The 19,433-nt window shown below is 49.1% G+C and overlaps 1 protein-coding gene across 4 annotated transcripts in view; it reads left to right on the forward strand.

The window, feature by feature from the left end:
* Positions 1–13,566, forward strand: part of RNASET2 (ribonuclease T2) — a 30,424-nt gene extending 16,858 nt beyond the window's left edge. For 2 of the 4 annotated variants that reach the window (XM_005551454.5, XM_045390404.3), the window contains exons 6-9: positions 4,122–4,235; positions 9,033–9,078; positions 11,779–11,853; positions 13,264–13,566. In XM_005551454.5, the coding sequence (XP_005551511.1) occupies positions 4,122–4,235; positions 9,033–9,078; positions 11,779–11,853; positions 13,264–13,467 (439 nt within the window). In that variant the 3' untranslated portion in view covers positions 13,468–13,566. The remainder of the gene's footprint in view (positions 1–4,121; positions 4,236–9,032; positions 9,079–11,778; positions 11,854–13,263) is intronic. The other 2 variants (XM_074036763.1, XM_045390405.3) reach the window with 1 other exon arrangement.
* The last annotated feature ends 5,867 nt before the right edge of the window (positions 13,567–19,433 follow it).

The raw sequence follows: 19,433 nt of genomic DNA on the forward strand, positions 1-19,433 counted from the left end.
GAATTTTCCCTTCTGAGGCTCAACAAAGTCAAATGCTTGCATATCTAAGAATTAGTCTATATCAGACAGGAGAGAATATTTCTTAAGGAAATTGTGCTCCTGTCTTGAAGTACATGAAGAAAAAAGAGAACAGTCACAGTGGTTCACACCTGTAATCCCAGCACTCTGGAAGGCCAAGGCAGGTGGATCACTTGAGGTCAGGAGTTCAAGACCAGCCTGGCTAACGTGGCAAAACTCCATCTCTACTAAAAATACAAAATTTAGCTGGGCATGGTGGCGTACACTTGTAATCCCAGCTACTTGGGAGTCTGAGGCAAGAGAATCAATTGAACTCAGTAGGTGGAGGTTGCAGTGAGCCGAGATCACGCCACTGTACTCCAGCCCAGGTGACAGGGCAAGATTCCATCTCAAAAAAAAAGATGTCTTCTAAGATGATGATCTCATGCCTATGACTTAGGGAAGAGAGAAAGTGAGACTTAGCACGTGAGACAGAGTTCAGTCGGGGTGAAGTGCCTTTAAGTTCAGCCGAAGCTGAGCCTAAGACCTAAATGCCACATTGAATTCAAGGTAGCTTTTAAAATCATGGCTTTTGGCCGGGCGCGGTGGCTCAAGCCTGTAATCCCAGCACTTTGGGAGGCCGAGACGGGCGGATCATGAGGTCAGGAGATCGAGACCATCCTGGCTAATACGGTGAAACCCTGTCTCTACTAAAAAATACAAAAAAAAAACCAAAAAAACTAGCCGGGCGAAGTGGCGGGTGCCTGTAGTCCCAGCTACTCGGGAGGCTGAGGCAGGAGAATGGCGTGAACCCGAGAGGAGGAGCTTGCAGTGAGCTGAGATCCGGCCACTGCACTCCAGCCTGGGTGACACAGCAAGACTCCATCTCAAAAAAAGAAAAAAAAAAAAAAAATCATGGCTTTTTTAATAACATGAAGTGAATTCCTTTTATTAAGATTATGTTAACTGAAGGTAATTATTTTCTCCCACTTCAATGTTGCAATTTATAATTCAGATTACAACCCATCAAATTTTAGGTAGGAAGGTTAACCTAGTAATATTTTTGTGTGTAATTTTCAGGAAAGTTAAAAGTTAAGTTTAGAAGAAAGCTTTTTAAAACAAAATGAAATGGAAGTGATGTCTGTCTTCCTGGTTCATCGGTGTGGCAGTGAAGTGGCCTTAGGATTCACGGACCCTCAATCTGTGCCTTGAATCGCCCTTGAGTACAGAGAACCACTCTTAATGAAAATTCGGATGGTGAATGGTTCAGGTCTCAGTCACCTGTTCTGTACAGCCTGTGTTCCAGAAAATTATTTCAAAATAATGGCCATGATAAGTTGAAATGGAAGAAGATAGGAAAAAAAATTGTATGTCACTTCACAGTGTACTTCAGATAATGAGTGTATGGTAACTGAGTTATATGAAAGAGAATTTTTCCAGTTGTTACAATGTTCCATGATAGAGTCTGTCAGACTAGCCAAATGGCTGAAAATAAATCAGCAAACATGCAAAGGCCTTCAGTGAGCTGGATCTTGAGCATTTAATCAAAACAGTGTGGGCAAAGTATGCATTTATTTTTGTGCTCTGATAAAGGCAAGATGACTTACTTTAAATTTTCAAGCTGATAGTTGAATTACACACTTTAAAAAACTGTCTGGTTCTAAATGAAAAGGATAAATCTCACACACAAATTAATATTTATATTTTTGAGTGCTCCTAAATACAAAAGATCAGGGAGGAGCTCCTGTCTGGGCTGTGTCACCCAGTCCTGTGCCTATCACTCAGGTCACCTGACTAACTCCATGGGGGTTGGCCTCTGGCTTCTCCACCTCTGCTCCTTGGGCAGAGGAAGGTGTCACAGCACTGCTGTGGAATGTGTCTTTGGGCATAACCGGCCCCAAGGATTGGCTGCCTCTTGTGGCCCAGCGGGCCAGGTGACAGTGGGTGGGTGAGCTCGGGACATCCGCTCCTGGCTGCATCTACGCTTGGTGGGTGAGTCAGGGTGTCTCTCAGCATAGAGGGCAACACGCTGAGTCACTTCGCATTGGTGACTGACCGTTTTGATGCTTAAAAAAGGTCCAGTTCCAAATGAAGTGTGAGTGAATGTCGTTGAGCTCCGTGAATATCAGTCTATTTCCAACATCTGTTGAGTTAAGCTTGCTCCAAGAATAATGATGGCTGACATTTGCAGTTTATTGTGAGCAAGGAACTGTTTTCATTCGTGTGGAAGGGCTCGGCACACCTCATCTGACCTGCAGAATTACCTCTGTTTTATAGCAACTAAGTCACCTGGAATTCAGGTTACATTTCTATTAGTTTAAAATAATCTCTCTTTTTCTACCCCATAGGACATAACAAGTTATCAGGTAATTCGCTCTGGAAAGTCTTCTAGATGAAGATAGTTACTCATCCACTTTTATCCTTCCTGTTTTCAACTTTTCATTGTTTTCTGCGACTTAAGTCGATAGGAATTATTTAAAACTAGTATTTTGGATGAATTTTGCCAATGAATTAATGCACATTTAGATTGTATTTTTAAGACTGCATATAAGTGCTTTATAAGTGGTTGCATGAATGTTATTTATTAAAACATCATGAATTCATCACTAATGAAGCTGAGGAAATCTGATTCCCATTTTGTCTTTTCATGCTAATGATGATAAACATCTGAATGACACGCTGGTCATTGTGAAGGTGGCTGTCAGTCTCGTTAGCAGTTGATTGGACGGCAGCCCAGTGCAGTGGGAAGGGTGCTGACCTTGGACTTGAGAGTGGCCTTCAAGGGCAGGCTCTGAGTGACCTTTCAGCAAGTCCCCTGGCCCTTCTGGGCTTCCGTTCCCTGTCTCTAAACTAGCAGTGATATTTTCGCCTTGCAGAGTTTTGAGAACCAAATGAAGAACGTGAAAGATTTTTGTAAGCCTGTAATCTGCAGTAAAATATCAGAAATCATTGTCGGTGACCACATGTTTCTGGAATACAAATTGCTGTTGATATGCAGCCCTTTGGTTATGGGCTGTTCAGTTGTTCTTATTGTCCTCTATGTAGAATGGATGCTTGAACTATCATTTGTAGCAGCTGAAATGGAAAATGGGCCTGAGGTGTTTCCTGGTAATTAGCTGTCCTGCCTTTCCGTGGCTGGTTGCTTAGAAATGACAGTTTGTGCCACTCTGCGAAATTCCCTGGCTGCGAAGCACCCACTCGCTGCAGGAGACCACACGCTGCTTTGTGAATCAGTAGGGGGTTAGGGCAGCATCGTGTTCTTTTTTCTCAGCTTTGATTTGTTGTTAATTGAGCAAGCTGTAATTGTAGACGTGAACTGAAACTGATTATTTCATCGTGGGGGATTGAAATAATCGCCTATGTTGCATATAAGGAATTTTATCCTTCCTACTTTGTAAAAGAAATGACATGCCTACTGCACGGGAATAGTCTGTGCTAAGAGAAAACATGCTTGAGCATTTTTATTAGGAATCAGTTTCATCACCTTATTTTTTTTTTTTTTTTTTTTGAGACGGAATTTCTCTCTTGCCCAGGCTATAGTGCAATGGCATGATCTCGGCTCACTGCAACCTCTGTCTCCCCGGTTCAAGCGAATCTCCTCCTCAGCCTCCTGAGTAGCTGAGATTTCAGGCACCTGCTACCACACTCGGCTCATTTTTTTGTATTTTTAGTAGAGATGGGTTTCACCATGTTGGTCAGGCTGGTCTCAAACTCCTGATCTCAGGTGATCCACCCCCTTCAGCCTCCCAAACTGTTGGGATTACAGGTCTGAGCCATTGCGCCCAACCTGTTTCATTCCTTTTTTTTTTGAGATGGAGTCTGTTTGTCGCCCAGGCTGGAGTGCAGTGGCCGGATCTCAGCTCACTGCAAGCTCCGCCTCCCGGGTTCACGCCATTCTCCTGCCTCAGCCTCCCGAGCAGCTGGGACTACAGGCGCCCGCCACCACACCCGGCTAGTTTTTTGTACTTTTTAGTAGAGACGGGGTTTCGCCGTGTTAGCCAGGATGGTCTCGATCTCCTGACCTCGTGATCCGCCCGTTTCGGCCTCCCAAAGTGCTGGGATTACAGGATTGAGCCACCGCGCCTCATTACTTTTAAGTGGAGATTTTTTTCTAATCCTCACAGGAAGCATGAGTGGGAAAAGCATGGGACCTGTGCCGCCCAGGTGGACGCGCTCAACTCCCAGAAGAAGTACTTTGGCAGAAGCCTGGAACTCTACAGGGAGCTGGACCTCAACAGGTGGGTGCGCCCTTCCCCCTGCTGCTCTTCCCAGTGGGGATCCTGCTGTCTCCCAAGCCTGACGGCTGGATCCAGGGGAGTGAGTGTAGACCACGCTGCCCTCCAGCAGCTTCTGCATGTGCACTGTTTGGCCAGTGAGATCATTCCTGAGGAATGTTCTGTGCCTACCGAGCCTTTCCGGATCATTCTACACCACGATCACACAGAGTGGGTGCAGAATATTGGGATGCCTGTCTGGGCACCATCTCATCATCAGAGTCCGCCGTAGGGAAAATGAGAACTCCAACCAGCGCGTGCCTTTCTCAGCCATGATTCCTGATAAAGGATGGTGCATTAACAGGTCGTTTCCTTTTCCTTAGAAAGACGGAACCTCAGGAAGTCTGTGGGTCTTTGTCACAGAGCTCCTGGAACAAGCAGGCAGGAAAGAGATGTTGGCCAGGGCTCTTTAAACCCCAGAAATGATCCAAACCTGCCTGAATCGTCCCTGCCTGCCCTTACCTCAGTTCTCGAGAAGGGGAATATGTTGTCACCACTTGAACCAGTGAACTTGTAAAACAAAGTGCCTCCCGAGGGCCACGCCCAGCCCACTCACTGTCCAAATCTGGTCGCTAGAGATCCAGGGTGTGCCCTTACCTCTCCGTCTGGACGTTTCAGTATGTCAGTGTCTTAGCTGTTCTCACTGACCTTCATCATAAGAGGTCATAATAAACCAGTGAAGTGCTAAAAAAACATGACAGGCGATTGCACAGCCTCTGTGTTGCTGCTTTTGCAATTTACGCAGCTTGTTTTAGAGCAATTCTCCTTCAAATCAGAATAATACCAGGAGCCTTTGCTAATCAGCTGTATTTAAGGTTTCTGAATTAAATCTGCTTAAAAGATGAATAAACCTCCATTGCTTATCTAGACATGTGCTTTACCTCAATGCACAAAATTGTCTCACACAGATGGTCTCCTGTGTCATGTGATGAAACGCGGTCTAACAGCTGCGACTTGGGTGGGATAGAGCTCAGGCGCTGATAGAAGAGGGGCTTGGCACGGTTAGCGGGGACCAAGATTACATCAAATAATGCCCTGTGAATAAGCTTTTTTAAAAATCACTTCCCAGAGCGCACGGCTTTAGGTGGGCCTTTTCATCCTGGTTCTGACACTAACTAGTTGTACAATTTGTGTATCTGACCTCTAGATCTTCTTTCCATGCTGTAAAATAAATAGATAGGTTGCCATCAACCCTGCAGTCTCTTCTAGCTCTTAAAATCTGCGCTACCAAGTACATACGCTAAGAAATGTACACAGACCTCCACACTTTGATTTGTATATAGTTTGTGTATATAATTTGCTCTATATAATTTAATCTTAGGTTTTTAATAGAGGAAGCATTGCTTTCTTGCAGTAAGAGCAATATTTTAGGAAACATCTTCTCACCCAAAAAATGTAGCTAATTAGCTGTTCAAAAGTCATTGTGGGCCGAGTGTGGTGGCTCATGCATATAATCCCAGCACTTTGGGAGGCTGAGGTGAGTAGATCACCTGAGGTGAGTTCAAAACCAGCTTGGCCAACATGGTGAAATCCCATCTCTACTGAAAATACAAAAATTAGCCGGGTGTGGTGGTGCATGCCTGTAATCCCAGCTACTCGGGAGGCTGAAGCAGGAGAACGGCTTGAACCCAGGAGACATAGGTTGCAGTGAGCTGAGATCGTGCTATGGCACTACAGCCTGTGCAAACAAGAGTAAAACTGTCTCAAAAAAAAAAAAAAAGTCATGATGACGGTTAACCAAGAGAGTGTCTTAGGCAGCTCCTGGAGCACAGGAGACTTACAATTAAAAAGAAAGTCTGTCATCGCTGAAAGACTGGAAGGGTAGGAACCACTTTGGAGATAACAGGAGAGATGCCCTCTGTTTCAAAATATGGGTCTTACGGTCCCGACCCTGCCGCAGAGTGCTGGTGCTTTCCAGGCTGACTCCATAAACCAGTTCATTTAATCAAACAGAGAAAGGAGGATAAGTGGATACTGCCGAAAATTTTAAAATCAGTTTTCTAAATAATTCATCTCTGTATCCAACAAATAGCTTATTAAGTGGCTCCTACTTATACTTGTTGAAACTCAGTAGCTTTCCTGCTATGGTTTGGATGTGGTTGGTTTATCCCCACCAAATGTCATGTTGAAATTTGATCACCAGTGTGGAGGTGGGAGGTGTCTGAGTTGTGGGGAAGGATCCCTCATGAATAGATTAATGCCCTCTTGCAGGGGTGAGCGAGTTCCCACTCAGTGCCCCAAAGAGCTGGTTGTTGACAGGAGCCTGGCACCGCCCCCACCCCCTGGCTTCCTCTCTGGCCATGTGATCTCTGTACACACCAGCTCCCCTTTGCCTTCTGCCATGAGCGGAAGCTTCCTGAGGCCCTTGCCAGAAGCAGAATCTGGTTCCATGCTTCTTGGACAGCCTGCAGTCCCGTGAGCCAAATAAACCTCTCTTTTAAATAAATTACCAAGCCTCAGGTGTTCCTGTATTGCAACACTGGACAGACTAAGACACGCACACACGAGACACGTGCAAAACTCTTAAGTCCTGGAGTCCCTGTGGGGATTCAGCAGGGCCCAGTGCTGCCCCGCCATTGATGTAGATGGGGATGATGGGTCCTGTATTCATTCATTCATTCATTCATTCAGTAAATGTTCACTGAGGGCTTGCGAGGGCAAAGCACTACTGAGAGTATGTTTGCTAGAACCTATAAAGAACAATTACAGGAAAATTATATTCTTAGTTTCTGCAAGGGAAATCTATAATTCTTAGTGCCTTAATTTTAATCTAAAAATAAAATTAAGAAGTCAAAATTTAAGACCCCTCATTTTTCCTCGTAAACTGGTATCACAAATTATCTTTTTCTCATAGGTTGGCTTTTCAAATTATCATAAACTGTAACAGGCCGGGCACAGTGGCTCATGCCTGTAATCCCAACACCTTGGGAGGCCAAGGCGGGTGGATCATGAGGTCAGGAGTTCACGACCAGCCTGGCCAACATGGTGAAACCCCATCTCTACTAGAAATACAAAAATTAGCTGGGCATGGTGGTGCACCTAATCCTAGCTACTCAGGAGGCTGAGGCAGGAGAATCTCTTGAAACCAAGAGGCAGAGGTTGCAGTGAGCCGAGATCACACCACTGCAGTCCAGCCTGGGCCACAGAGCAAGACTCTGTGTCAAAAAAAATAAAATACAATACAAAACTGTAACATTTTTTTCTTCACTTCATAGTATGAAGGCAGCAAACCTGAAAAACCACAAATCATCTTGAAGCAAAGTTCTCAGGGTTCCCATAGACTCAGATGAGCTGATGGCACGTCCTAGAGTACCCACAGATAAAGACCTGGGATGAGTGCCAAGCTCATCGCAACTCAGCAGAAAGCATGGTGCTGGGCTAGGTACTGCATTCCCCCACATCTTTCTCTCTTTGCCTTACTCCCTTGATCACCCAGGTCAGGAGCATGGTACCCAATAGACATGTAACACGAGCCACAGATGTCATTTAAAATGTTCTAGTAGCATCATTAAAAGGAGCAAAAAGAAACAGTTTAAATTAATTTCAAAAATATTTTATTAAACTCAATATTCAAAAATAGGATCATTGAAACTTAGGATAAATATCAAAAAATTCATGAGCTAGTTTACTTTTTTTTTTTTTTTTTGCTGCAAAGTCTGAAACCTGTTATTCATACAACACCAACAGCTAGGGTATGCGAGGTCCTGTGGGTTCGGGCCATGTCTGGGGCTGAAAGGACCCTGGCTTGGCATCTCAGTCCTTGTTCCAGGAACTCTGTGGCCAAGACAGTCTGACAATCAGTTAGTGCCCACAGAGGCTGTCAAAGTCCTTGTGTCCACTCTGTGATCATGATCTAGAATTTTCTACAAAGGCTTGAATATGGGGAACTAGGATATTCTTCTGGAATGATTCAGAATTTTTACAGTGTACCTTTATAATTTAATAAGTCAATTCTGTATATAGTAGTTTGGTAGGATTCTGTGTAGCAGTGCTTTAGGAGGCGATTGAAAGCTATAGGGACTTAACATATGGTTGTGTATTGCTTAGTGATGGGGTATAAAATTGTCATTATGTGAATATCTTGGAGTGCACTTACTTAGCTGATACAGCCCACGACACACCTATGCTTTGTGGTATAGCCTGTTGCTGTGAGGCTACAAACCTGTACAGCGTGTGACTTTACCGAGTACTGTAGGCACCTGTATGTAACACAGTGGTAAGAATTTGTGTATCTAAACATATCTCAACATAGAAAAGGCACAGTAGAAATATGATCATATGGGTCCGCCCTCGTACCTGCAGCCCGTCACCGACTGAATGTCGAAATGTGGCGCATGACTGTGTTTGAAGATTTGACCAAATGCAGTTTACCAGGATAAGCCTGGAATCCAATTTCATTTGCTATCTTTTAAAGCAGGTGTGGCAAATGGGTGGTGCTCTGTGTGCCACCTCCACTTGGTGGTGGCCCCTGTGATCCCATGCTCAGAAGGAGTCAGGAACTGGAAAGGGTGTCTGGAGCAGTTAGTGTGTGTGCTGAGGGGTGGGAAGGTGGGGATTGGGAACCATCTATTTGCTGTCCATGTTGACACATTTGTTGCATAAAGTCATAGAAAAAAAGCACTTTCCTTTAAGAGTGTCTTAATTTTTGCCATGAAATGTGATATCTGAAAAGAACAAGAAAGGAAAATGGACCTTCATTATACAGCTAACTTTTTTTTTTCTTTTTGAGATACAGCTAACTTTTTTAAATTTAAATTTTAGTGTGCTCCTAAAATTGGGGATAAAACCATCCATCAATTACTACCAAGTAAGTCTTGCTTTTGCTTCTTTTCTCATGTGTATCTCCTGGGGACCTCCAGCAGGGCCATTTCAGCCTCTGAGTCAGTGGACTGTAAAGTGACCCAATGCAAACTCCCTTCCTACTTAACCGTTATCATTTAAACAGATTTTATTTGCATTTTATTTTTCTGTGCATGTTGCGTATGAACTGAAGGCTTCTTAGACCAGTGATTTGGAAGCACAGATTCACGGCTCCTTTTGTGAGAAGCGTGTGCCCCAGGGTCTGGCAGAGCAGGTGGAGTGTGCAGTTTGAAGAGTCACATTCACTTTTGTAACATAGTCTTATGTTTGTGGTTTGTTTTATGATTAAAAAAAAAACAAAAACAAACTATAGACATTTAAGCATGACAAGATGTTATTAGCTGGTAAGCATATACAAAAAGTTGTTTTTGGCCAGGTGTGGTGTAAATCCCAGGACCTTGGGAGGCTGAGGCTGGAGGATTGCTTGTGGCTAGAAGTTCGAGACCAGCCTGGGCAACAGAATGAGACCTCTACAAAGAAGTAAAAGCAACTGAGCATGATAGTATGTGTCTGTGGTCTCAGCTATTCAGGAGGCTGAGGTCAGAGGATTGCTTGAGCCCAGGAATTTGAGGCTGCAGTGAGCCATGATCGCCCCACTGCACGCCAGTCTGGGTGACAGCCAGATCACGTCTCTTAAAAGGAAAGAAAAAGTAGTTGTTTTCCACTCTTGGTTGCCTGTTTTTGTCAACAAAATTGTAATCCTTTATTACCTGGGGATGCTTGTGCTCCCATGATGTAGCTGCCGTAGAGACCCATGTGTTACTCACAAAGCCTGGGATATTTACGACGTGGACCTTTACGGAAAATGTTTGCAGACTCTTGCCTTAGAGAAATGTATCGGATTCTTTGAGATAGTTTTCGTATTTATCACATGTTGTAGATTTAGAAAAAGGTTGAAAGTCACTGATTTTAGCAGTTCTGGGGTGATGGCTCTATGTTGAACAATTATTTTGGTGCCTTGACAGTTGGAGAAATAAACTGGCAACAGTGTCTTTGCTCTCAGTGGTGTCTGCTTACCTGTGCAGCCATTTTTCCAGGGTGTGGGGAGCAGTGGACTTGAGGAGGGAGTCTGCCAGCCCTTTGCAGACTCCCCCACAACCCCAGCCCCGGGAAGCCGTAAGATGATTGCTTGCAGGGCCCTCACAGTCCTCACCCGGACTCATGTGCGAATAGATGAGGGGAATGTGCCTGCCATGTTTGCCCAGAACTTGGCGTTCAGGGAACTGATTCCAGTGGTGAAAGCCACAGCGACCACACACTTGCTGAGCTGCTTCCAGGTGCTAATGGCGTTTGATTGGGCATCAGAAACAGCACGGTGGATACTCAGAATTCTGTCCTTTAAAAGGAGTTTGATTTATCGTCAGGAGAGACTTTCTGCTTTTACATCCAGCATCCAGCCACTTGTCCACTCATCTGTTTTATGGGAAAATCAGGACTGTGGGAAAACCCAAGAGAGTTGCTGACCCAGACATTTCCTGGGAAATACGTTGCTGAGATGGAGGCCTGCAGCCTGCCCAGGCCCTGTGGGGAGTGGCTCAGTGGAGCAGAGCTGGGGGCTGGAAGATATGAGACCAGTTGCCACTTGAGGGGGATCGAGGGAGAGCAGGAAGTTTGGGAAGAGGCCAGGTGGGAGCCACAGACGTGAGGACCTCATCCTCCAGCAGCGCTGAGCTCTGAGCAGGCTGGGGTGTTTGCTTGTTGCTGTGGTTGCCTGGTGCTGGGGAGAGACTAGGGACAGAGACCCTCCAAGTAGGCCACATGGTGGGGGAGTCTTGGCCCATGGCCATGCAGCTGGAGAAGAAGCGATAGTGTGAAGGAGGCCAAGGCGTTAGGGCAGGAATGGCAGCCAGTAGCCAGGCGGTCAGTGGAGCAGGTGCTCAGGAGGTCACAGGAGAGCTTTCTGGAAGGAGTGGACAGTGTCTGCGCAGACAGGCAGGCAAGGGGCAAAAGGCATCTGCTGGAGCTGGTGACCCCAGCTCGGTGCCCCCCAAAGCCAGAGCACGAGGCTTAGAGGATGCAGGTGTCCTCCTAGGAAGTTTGACTCAGAAGGCACGAGGCAAAAGCAGTGGGAGAGGATTCCCTCAGTAGAGCGGGGAGGAGGCCTCTCGTCCGAGAGGAGTTGGAGCACACGGGGGTCTAGGTTTGCAGTTTTGGGACTGGTACCTGAGGGCTCCCAGGGCCTGCCTTCTGTGAAGGAGAATGTGTCCGCCGTGGGAAGTGGGTCGGGAGAGAGGGAGACTTCAGAGTGGGCAGGGCTGAGAAAGCTTTGTGGGCCATGAAAGGCGGAGTAGGAGTTGGTGGATGAGGGTGGCTGTGGCAGGTGGCATTTCAGGTGAGACAGCTTGGGAGGGAGTGTGGGGCCCGGAAAGACACTGGGAGGAGGAGAGCTCCGCTCTCCAGAGAAACAGGAGTAGAGAGAAAACAGAGCTGCAGTGAGTAGCTTGTGGTCTGGGGATGAAGCCCAGGATGACAGCATCCTCTGCTTTGCTGGTGGGAATGGGAGCTTCATTCTCACACCTGTGCTGGGTTCTGTCCCTGCCAGCCGGGGTAGAGCAGGACCCTGCCACTGTTGCGCTTGGGATAGCCCAGAACTGTCAGATCTTTTCTGTTGAAGTTTAATTTCTAATACACTTGTATTTAATATCAGGTTGCAGATTTTAAAGATGCCCTCGCCAGAGTATATGGAGTGATACCCAAAATCCAGTGCCTTCCGCCAAGCCAGGTTAGACAGTTATGTTGTGTCTTCCTTTTTTTCTCAAGAAGACAGGTTCTAGTTTCCTGATGGCTTTGTCTTCACCATACAGTTCCCATGGGCAGACTTGTATTTGTGCATTTGTGTCTGTATATGTGGGCATGTGCTGTGTGTGTGTGTGAGTGTGTACATGCATGTGGGCATGTGCTGTGTGCACCTTTGTGAGTGTGTACATGCATGTGGGCATGTGCTGTGTGTGTGCATGGTCCTGTGCATCTGTGTGCATGTGCTGTGTGTGTATGTGTGCACGTGTGGGCATGTTCTGCATGTGTGCACAGGCCTGCGCATCTGTGTGTGTGGGTGTGCATGTGTGTCTGTGGGAGCATGTGCTGTGTGTGTGGGTGTGCATGTATGTCTGTGGGAGCATGTGCTGTGTGTGCACAGGCCTGTGCATCTGTGTGTGTGGGTGTGCATGTGTGTCTGTGGGAGCATGTGCTGTGTGCGTGCATGGTCCTGTGCATCTGTGTGTGTGGGTGTGCATGTGTGTCTGTGGGAGCATGTGCTGTGTGTGCACAGGCCTGCGCATCTGTGTGTGTGGGTGTGCATGTGTGTCTGTGGGAGCATGTGCTGTGTGAGCAGGCGTGGTGGTTCCTTGACAGCGTGTGAGGACAGGATTGTCTTCTTGCTTATCTTTAACAAGAATATACCTGTTCGTTTAGCAACAGGGTACTGTTGCCCTTTTGGCCTACAAAAGTCGTTTTTTCCTCCTAATATCTTTTTTTTTTTTTTTTTTTTTTTGGAGACGGAGTCTTGCTCTGTCACCCAGGCTGGAGTGCAGTGGCCGGATCTCAGCTCACTGCAAGCTCCGCCTCCCGGGTTCATGCCATTCTCCAGCCTCAGCCTCCCGAGTAGCTGGGACTACAGGCGCCCGCCACCTCGCCCGGCTAGTTTTTTGTATTTTTTAGTGGAGACGGGGTTTCACCATGTTAGCCAGGATGGTCTCGATCTCCTGACCTCGTGATCCGCCCGTCTCGGCCTCCCAAAGTGCTGGGATTACAGGCTTGAGCCACTGCGCCCGGCCTCCTCCTAATATCTTAATAGGTATGTTGAGTGCTGTTGTATCTGTGTCTTTGTTAATTTTCTCTAAGATAAAAGCAGAGGCTTTTCACCGGGGCTGCCAGGCTGGCCTCTGGTGGTGACCAGGAGATCCAAGCCCCAAGCCCAGCTCCACTGCCAACAGGCAAGTTGCCTAGAGCCACCCGCTCCAATTTAGTGCATGTCAGCCTTCTGCTAAATGAAGGGGTCTGTTCTTGGAAACTCGAACCTGTGGTGTGGAGCCTCTGCTTTTGTTATCTTCAAGTTCTGAAAGTTCATGATCATAAGACCTTGATGATAATCCAAGATCTGAATTCTAAAGTGTCTTTCATCGTTTATTTTTAGGATGAAGAAGTACAGACAGTTGGTCAGATAGAACTGTGCCTCACTAAGCAAGACCAGCAGCTGCAAAACTGCACTGAGCCGGGGGAGCAGCTGTCCCCCAAGCAGAAAGCCTGGCTGGCAGATGGGGACACCGAGAGCCGGGGTCTGAGGGTCTGTGAAGATGGCCCAGTCTTCTATCCCCCACCTAAAAAGATAAAGCACTGATGCCCACGTTTTGGAAATATTCTGTTAAAGAATATTTTTTTTAAAAAAGCAAGAGAAATTCACAAACTGCAGCTTTCTAAAAAACAACTCCAAAGTGAAGTTTCGTGTGTGCTTTTTCACAGCAAGCCTTTCTGTTTGCTTTGCTGTTTCCCTTCCATGCCTGTGAATTGGATGCTTTGGTCCACGTAGAGTGAGTGTGTGCAGCGTACATGGGGAGAGAGGAACTGTCCCATGCCTCAGTGGCTGTTTTGTCCTTTGGATAAAGCTCACAGATTGTTTTTTTTTTTTCTTCTTGATTAAGCTCTTCAGTGCCCTGGTAAATCAGGCAGGCATACTTGGAATTTGGACAGATGCCGCCAATTCAGGGGACTCTCTTGCTTGAGTTTACCCCTCAGAGCCTGTTGCCTTCTTGGCTCAGGGACCCCGTCCAGACGAAGAGCTCTGCGCATGGCAGGCGCCCATGCCGATGCCTGGTGGGCCCGGGCGGTGTCTGTAGCTCAGATTGGGTCTGTTCCATGTGGCCAGAGCCCCAGGACATCGTTCCTTAGCCAGCTGCTCCCTTGTTGCAATCCTTGTGTGGTCACGGGTGTGTCCTGGAACGGTGACTTTGCCACTCCTGCCCTAGGAGATTTGGGTGTATTCACAGAGCAGCCAGCCCCTGTCTCCGTCAGAGCAGTCTCTTCCGGGTTACTGGAAGGGCAGTTTCTGTCAGGCCTCACTTCCTTCTTATCAGAGGGTCCCTGCACTGACACGTATTTAGAAATGTACATGGAGCCCCCAGCAAAATGTGCCTCCGTCATATGTTCCAGAACCAGAAGTGCCCTTTCCTTCTAGATATGTGATGACATGGCTCTCGTCAGGCAGACTGCTGTGCCCACGGTCTCGGCCTGCCGTGCAGGGATTTCGCTCGTGGAGTGAGGCGTCTGGGGGCTGTGCAGTGGGAACTTTCCATGTGTTGTTAAGACGACCTGTTGGCATTGTCTTCTCCCAGGTCTCCTGGCCTCTTCTCTCTTTAAATCCTTTTCTCTCTTTGTCTTAATCATGCTAACATCCTATTTATGTTTTATGCAACACACATTTACAATAGAACTTACACTGTGCCAGGCATTGTGTTCAACACGGGAAATATTTAATCCCAAGAGTAACCATATTGTCAACATAATTTACCAAAAAAGCCAGCTGTATCAATGCGTGTGAATATTTGGCTTTACTTGCCCATTTAAAGAAGAGATTTTCAGGCCGGGCGCGGTGGCTCAAGCCTGTAATCCCAGCACTTTGGGAGGCCGAGACGGGCGGATCACGAGGTCAGGAGATCGAGACCATCCTGGCTAACACGGTGAAACCCCGTCTCTACTAAAAATACAAAAAAACTAGCCGGGCGAGGTGGCGGGCGTCTGTAGTCCCAGCTACTTGGGAGGCTGAGGCAGGAGAATGGCGTGAACCCGGGAGGTGGAGCTTGCAGTGAGCTGAGATCCGGCCACTGCACTCCAGCCTGGGTAACAGAGCGAGACTCCGTCTCAAAAAAAAAAAAAAAAAACAACAAAGAAGAGATTTTCAAACTGGCTCAAAGCAAAACCTCGCTTCATGGTGTCTACAAGACAATCTGAAATGCAGAATGTTCAGAGAGAGACAAAGGTTTACCAGGCAGATGGGATAGTAAGAAAGCAGGTGTTGGCAGTCCTGATCCTAGACTAAGTGGCCTGTGTGTCCCCCGCAGGCATTAAAGGAGACGCAGGATGGCCCTCTGCCCCTCCGGAAATGAGCTCTGTGGTAAGAGCCGGTTCCCTGAGACAGGCAGCCCCCAGCCAGGCCTGACAGCTTCTTCAGACGGACAGAGGGAGATGATCAGGAATTTCATGGAAGCAGTCCCTTTATTTTGCCTCCTCTATAATAGAGGGAGGAGCTCAGCCCTCTTCTGCATGCTGGGGGAAGGCTACTGGAGCCCAAGGGTCCAGGGTCCCCACGTTGTCATTGTCCCTCAGCCCTTCTCTGAGCTCATTTCTGTCTCCAGTGTTTTTCTGCGGTGTGGCAGGGCAGGATTTGTTTCTGTCGGGAACTGGTGATTTGTGTTTGGATGCCTGTGAAAGGGACAAGGTCTGATTTGTTTTGCACCTGGAAGGGCATTATTCCTGCATTTGCTCTGTGTCCTTGGGCAGTGGGTGTACTTCAGGGTGTGGACCCTTAAGCCTCAGAGTCCTTTAAATGATGTCAATTCTTTTTTTGAGTCATTTTGCAAACACGGCTCAAGGCTCGGGTTTTATCTTCATTATTCCCAGATGAGCTGGTGGATTTGAACAGCCTTCCTATTCAAATTGCATTTATTTTATAGCCTTGGGGGGTCAAGGAAAGCAGCTCCTCAGAGGCTGTCTGCAATCGGCTGCTTTTGCAGTTTTTAAACAAGTCATTCTTTTTTTTAAGTAGTGTGTATTTATTATATTAGTCTGAGCATTTGAGAGCGGACTGGGATGCCAACAGGGTTACATCCTGGTGGGAGGCATGGGTTGCGGAGTAAAACATCGTATGCCAAGTGCTGGTTTCCTGCCATCGTCACATCAGCTAAATGGAAGAAAGCACTGATGAGGTGCTGGAGGGTTCAAAACACCAGCACAAGCAAATGCTTAGATCTCTTAATATTCCTTTTTTGGCCTAGAGCTTAGTAGCAGGTAGAACATAAGCGTTTGATAACCTGCATCAGATCACTTAAGTATAAGGCACTCATGAGCCTCAGGAGACGGGAGAAAGGGAAGACTCTGCGTTTAAGGTTCGTTGATGGAGATCAGATCCAAGCACATGTTTTTACATCATTAAACAAGTAGGTCATGTGCATTTTCCAGATTCAACTCGGAAAGATGCAACTCTGACCACATGGTTCTCGCTGTTAACACTGGGCAGAGGTGACTGAGAAAGGGCTCCCGTGTGAGCAGGGTCTGAGGCTTGTATGTGTGGAGGGAGGAGCAGGCAGGGCTCTAGGATCAGAGCTGGGAGTACGAGGGGGGCAGAGGAGCAGGCACATCTCAGGACGGAGGGCAGCCAGTAGGGGCAGCTGGCCTGGGTCTCAGCCAGAGGAAGCTTCTGCCTGGAGCATCTGCAGCACCGTGGAAAAGAGGAGCCGTGAACTAGGCCCAGGGATGAGTGGAACTTACAGTGGAAAAAGACACCACAGATAAAAGTGAGAGAAGAAAACCAGGTTCCCATGAAACTCCTCCAGACCAGCCCCTTCTCAGCAGGGCTGTTGCTGTACCCGAGAGCATTTCTCTTGCCCTGTGAGGGGACAATGCTTTGTCACCTAGAAAGCAATGCTTCTCTCCAAGCTAGTAGTGGAAGGTCATTATGTGCTTGAATTACTAACTAGCAATTGTATCATATTCAGAACTAGGTATCTTTTCTTTCTTTCTTTTTTTTTTTTTTTTTTTTGAGATGGAGTCTCGCTCTGTCACCCAGGCTGGAGTGCAGTGGCACGATCTCAGCTCACTGCAACCTCCGCCTCCGGAGTTCAAGCAATTCTCCTGCCTCAGCCTCCTGAGTAGCTGGGACTACAGGCGCACGCCACCATGCTCAGCTATTTTTTGTATTTTTAGTAGAGTCGGGGTTTCATTGTTGACCAGGCTGGTCTGGAAATCCTGACCTCGAGTCATCTGCCTGCCTCAGCCTCCCAGAGTGCTAGGATTACAGGTGTGAGCTATCGCGCCTGGCCTAGGTATCTTATCTTTCCACTGAAACTTTCACCTCCATCTCAGTGAAAAACATCACCATCCACTTATTCCAGGTAAAAACCTCAAAGTGAACTGGCAACTTAAAAAAAATTTTTTTTTGCCTAAATTGTTAAAGTATTCTGAATTATATTCAGTTTCTCCTTCTCATTATTGACTTAGTTCAGAGCCTCAGTTTCCCATCTGGGCCACACATTGACTGCCACCCCACCTGACTGTCATTCTGGATGCTAGTACGGTGTTTGTGTCACTCTCCATAATCAACCATGGCTCTCTGCTCCCAGATCACACCTCCAGCCCCAGTATGGCAGCTCAGGGACCTTCCCTCAACCCCACCTGCCTTGTCACCAGTGCCTCCACCCACTCCCCCACAGCCCATGAGGGCTCTGCTTAGCACTTCCTCGTGCCTGGATTCTCCCGCGCAGTTTGGGTGACCTGGAGTGCTCTTCTACTCATTTAGTTTAGCATGTTCCATTGGATGTCAACACCCAGCTCCACATTTGGCCGTTAAGAGATCTCTGCAGTCCTAGGCGGCTCTGGGCTTCCACATCCAGGGACCAGGGCCTCCCCTCTTCCAGCTCTTGTTGCGTTACAATGAAGGTGCCAGCTGGATGGCACAGGGGAGGGCTGTACAGTGTAGGTGCAGACAATGTGGCATAGGTGAGGACTGGACAGCAGAGGCAGTGGCTGCATGATGGAGATGAGGGCTGGACGGGGGAGGTGAGGGCTGGGCAGTGTAGATGAGGCCTGGGTGGCAGAGGTGAGGGCTGTGCCATGAAGGTGAGGACTGGGTGACAGGAATGATGCCTGGATGGAGGGGGTGAGAGCTGGGTGGCATGAGTGAGGGCTAGATGGCATGGGTGAGGGCTAAGTGGCACAGATGAGGCCTGAGCAGTGGAGGCGTTGACTGCACATTGCAGGTGTGGACTGGACAGCAAGGGTGATGCCTGGACAGCAGAGGTGAGGGCTGGGCAGTGGAGGTGGGGATTGGCCAGTGGAGGTGGGGGCTGGGCAGTGGAGGTGGGGATTGGGCAGTGGAGGTGAGGGCCGGGCAGTGGAGGTGAGGGCCGGGCAGTGGAGGTGGGGGCCGGGCAGTGGAGGTGGGGATTGGTCAGTGGAGGTGGGGGCCGGGCAGTGGAGGTGGGGGCCGGGCAGTGGAGGTGGGGATTGGTCAGTGGAGGTGGGGATTGGGCAGTGGAGGTGGGAGCCGGGCAGTGGAGGTGGGGATTGGTCAGTGGAGGTGAGGGCCGGGCAGTGGAGGTGGGGGCCGGGCAGTGGAGGTGGGGGCCGGGCAGTGGAGGTGGGGATTGGTCAGTGGAGGTGGGGGCCGGGCAGTGGAGGTGAGGGCTGGGCAGTGGAGGTGGGGGCCGGGCAGTGGAGGTGAGGGCCGGGCAGTGGAGGTGGGGGCCGGGCAGTGGAGGTGAGGGCCGGGCAGTGGAGGTGGGGGCCGGGCAGTGGAGGTGGGGGCCGGGCAGTGGAGGTGAGGGCCGGGCAGTGGAGGTGGGGGCCGGGCAGTGGAGGTGGGAGCCGGGCAGTGGAGGTGAGGGCTGGGCAGTGGAGGTGAGGGCTGGGCAGTGGAGCTGGGGGCCGGGCAGTGGAGGTGGGGGCCGGGCAGTGGAGGTGGGGATTGGTCAGTGGAGGGGAGGGTCGGGCAGTGGAGGTGGGGGCCGGGCAGTGGAGGTGGGGGCCGGGCAGTGGAGGTGGGGATTGGGCAGTGGAGGTGAGGGCCGGGCAGTGGAGGTGGGGGCCGGGCAGTGGAGGTGGGGGCCGGGCAGTGGAGGTGGGGGCCGGGCAGTGGAGGTGAGGGCTGGGCAGTGGAGGTGAGGGCTGGGCAGTGGAGCTGGGGATTGGTCAGTGGAGGTGGGGGCTGGGCAGTGGAGCTGGGGATTGGTCAGTGGAGGTGGGGGCTGGGCAGTGGAGGTGAGGGCTGGGCAGTGGAGCTGGGGATTGGTCAGTGGAGGTGGGGGCTGGGCAGTGGAGGTGAGGGCTGGTCAGTGGAGGTGGGGGCTGGGCAGTGGAGCTGGGGATTGGTCAGTGGAGGTGGGGGCCGGGCAGTGGAGGTGAGGGCCGGGCAGTGGAGGTGGGGGCCGGGCAGTGGAGCTGGGGATTGGTCAGTGGAGGTGGGGGCTGGGCAGTGGAGGTGGGGGCTGGGCAGTGGAGCTGGGGATTGGGCAGTGGAGGTGGGGGCTGGGCAGTGGAGGTGGGGATTGGACAGTGGAGGTGAGGGCTGGGCAGTGGAGGTGAGGGCTGGGCAGT

Source organism: Macaca fascicularis, chromosome 4 (genome assembly GCF_037993035.2).
Source record: "Macaca fascicularis isolate 582-1 chromosome 4, T2T-MFA8v1.1".
Taxonomy (NCBI): Eukaryota; Metazoa; Chordata; class Mammalia; order Primates; family Cercopithecidae; genus Macaca; species Macaca fascicularis.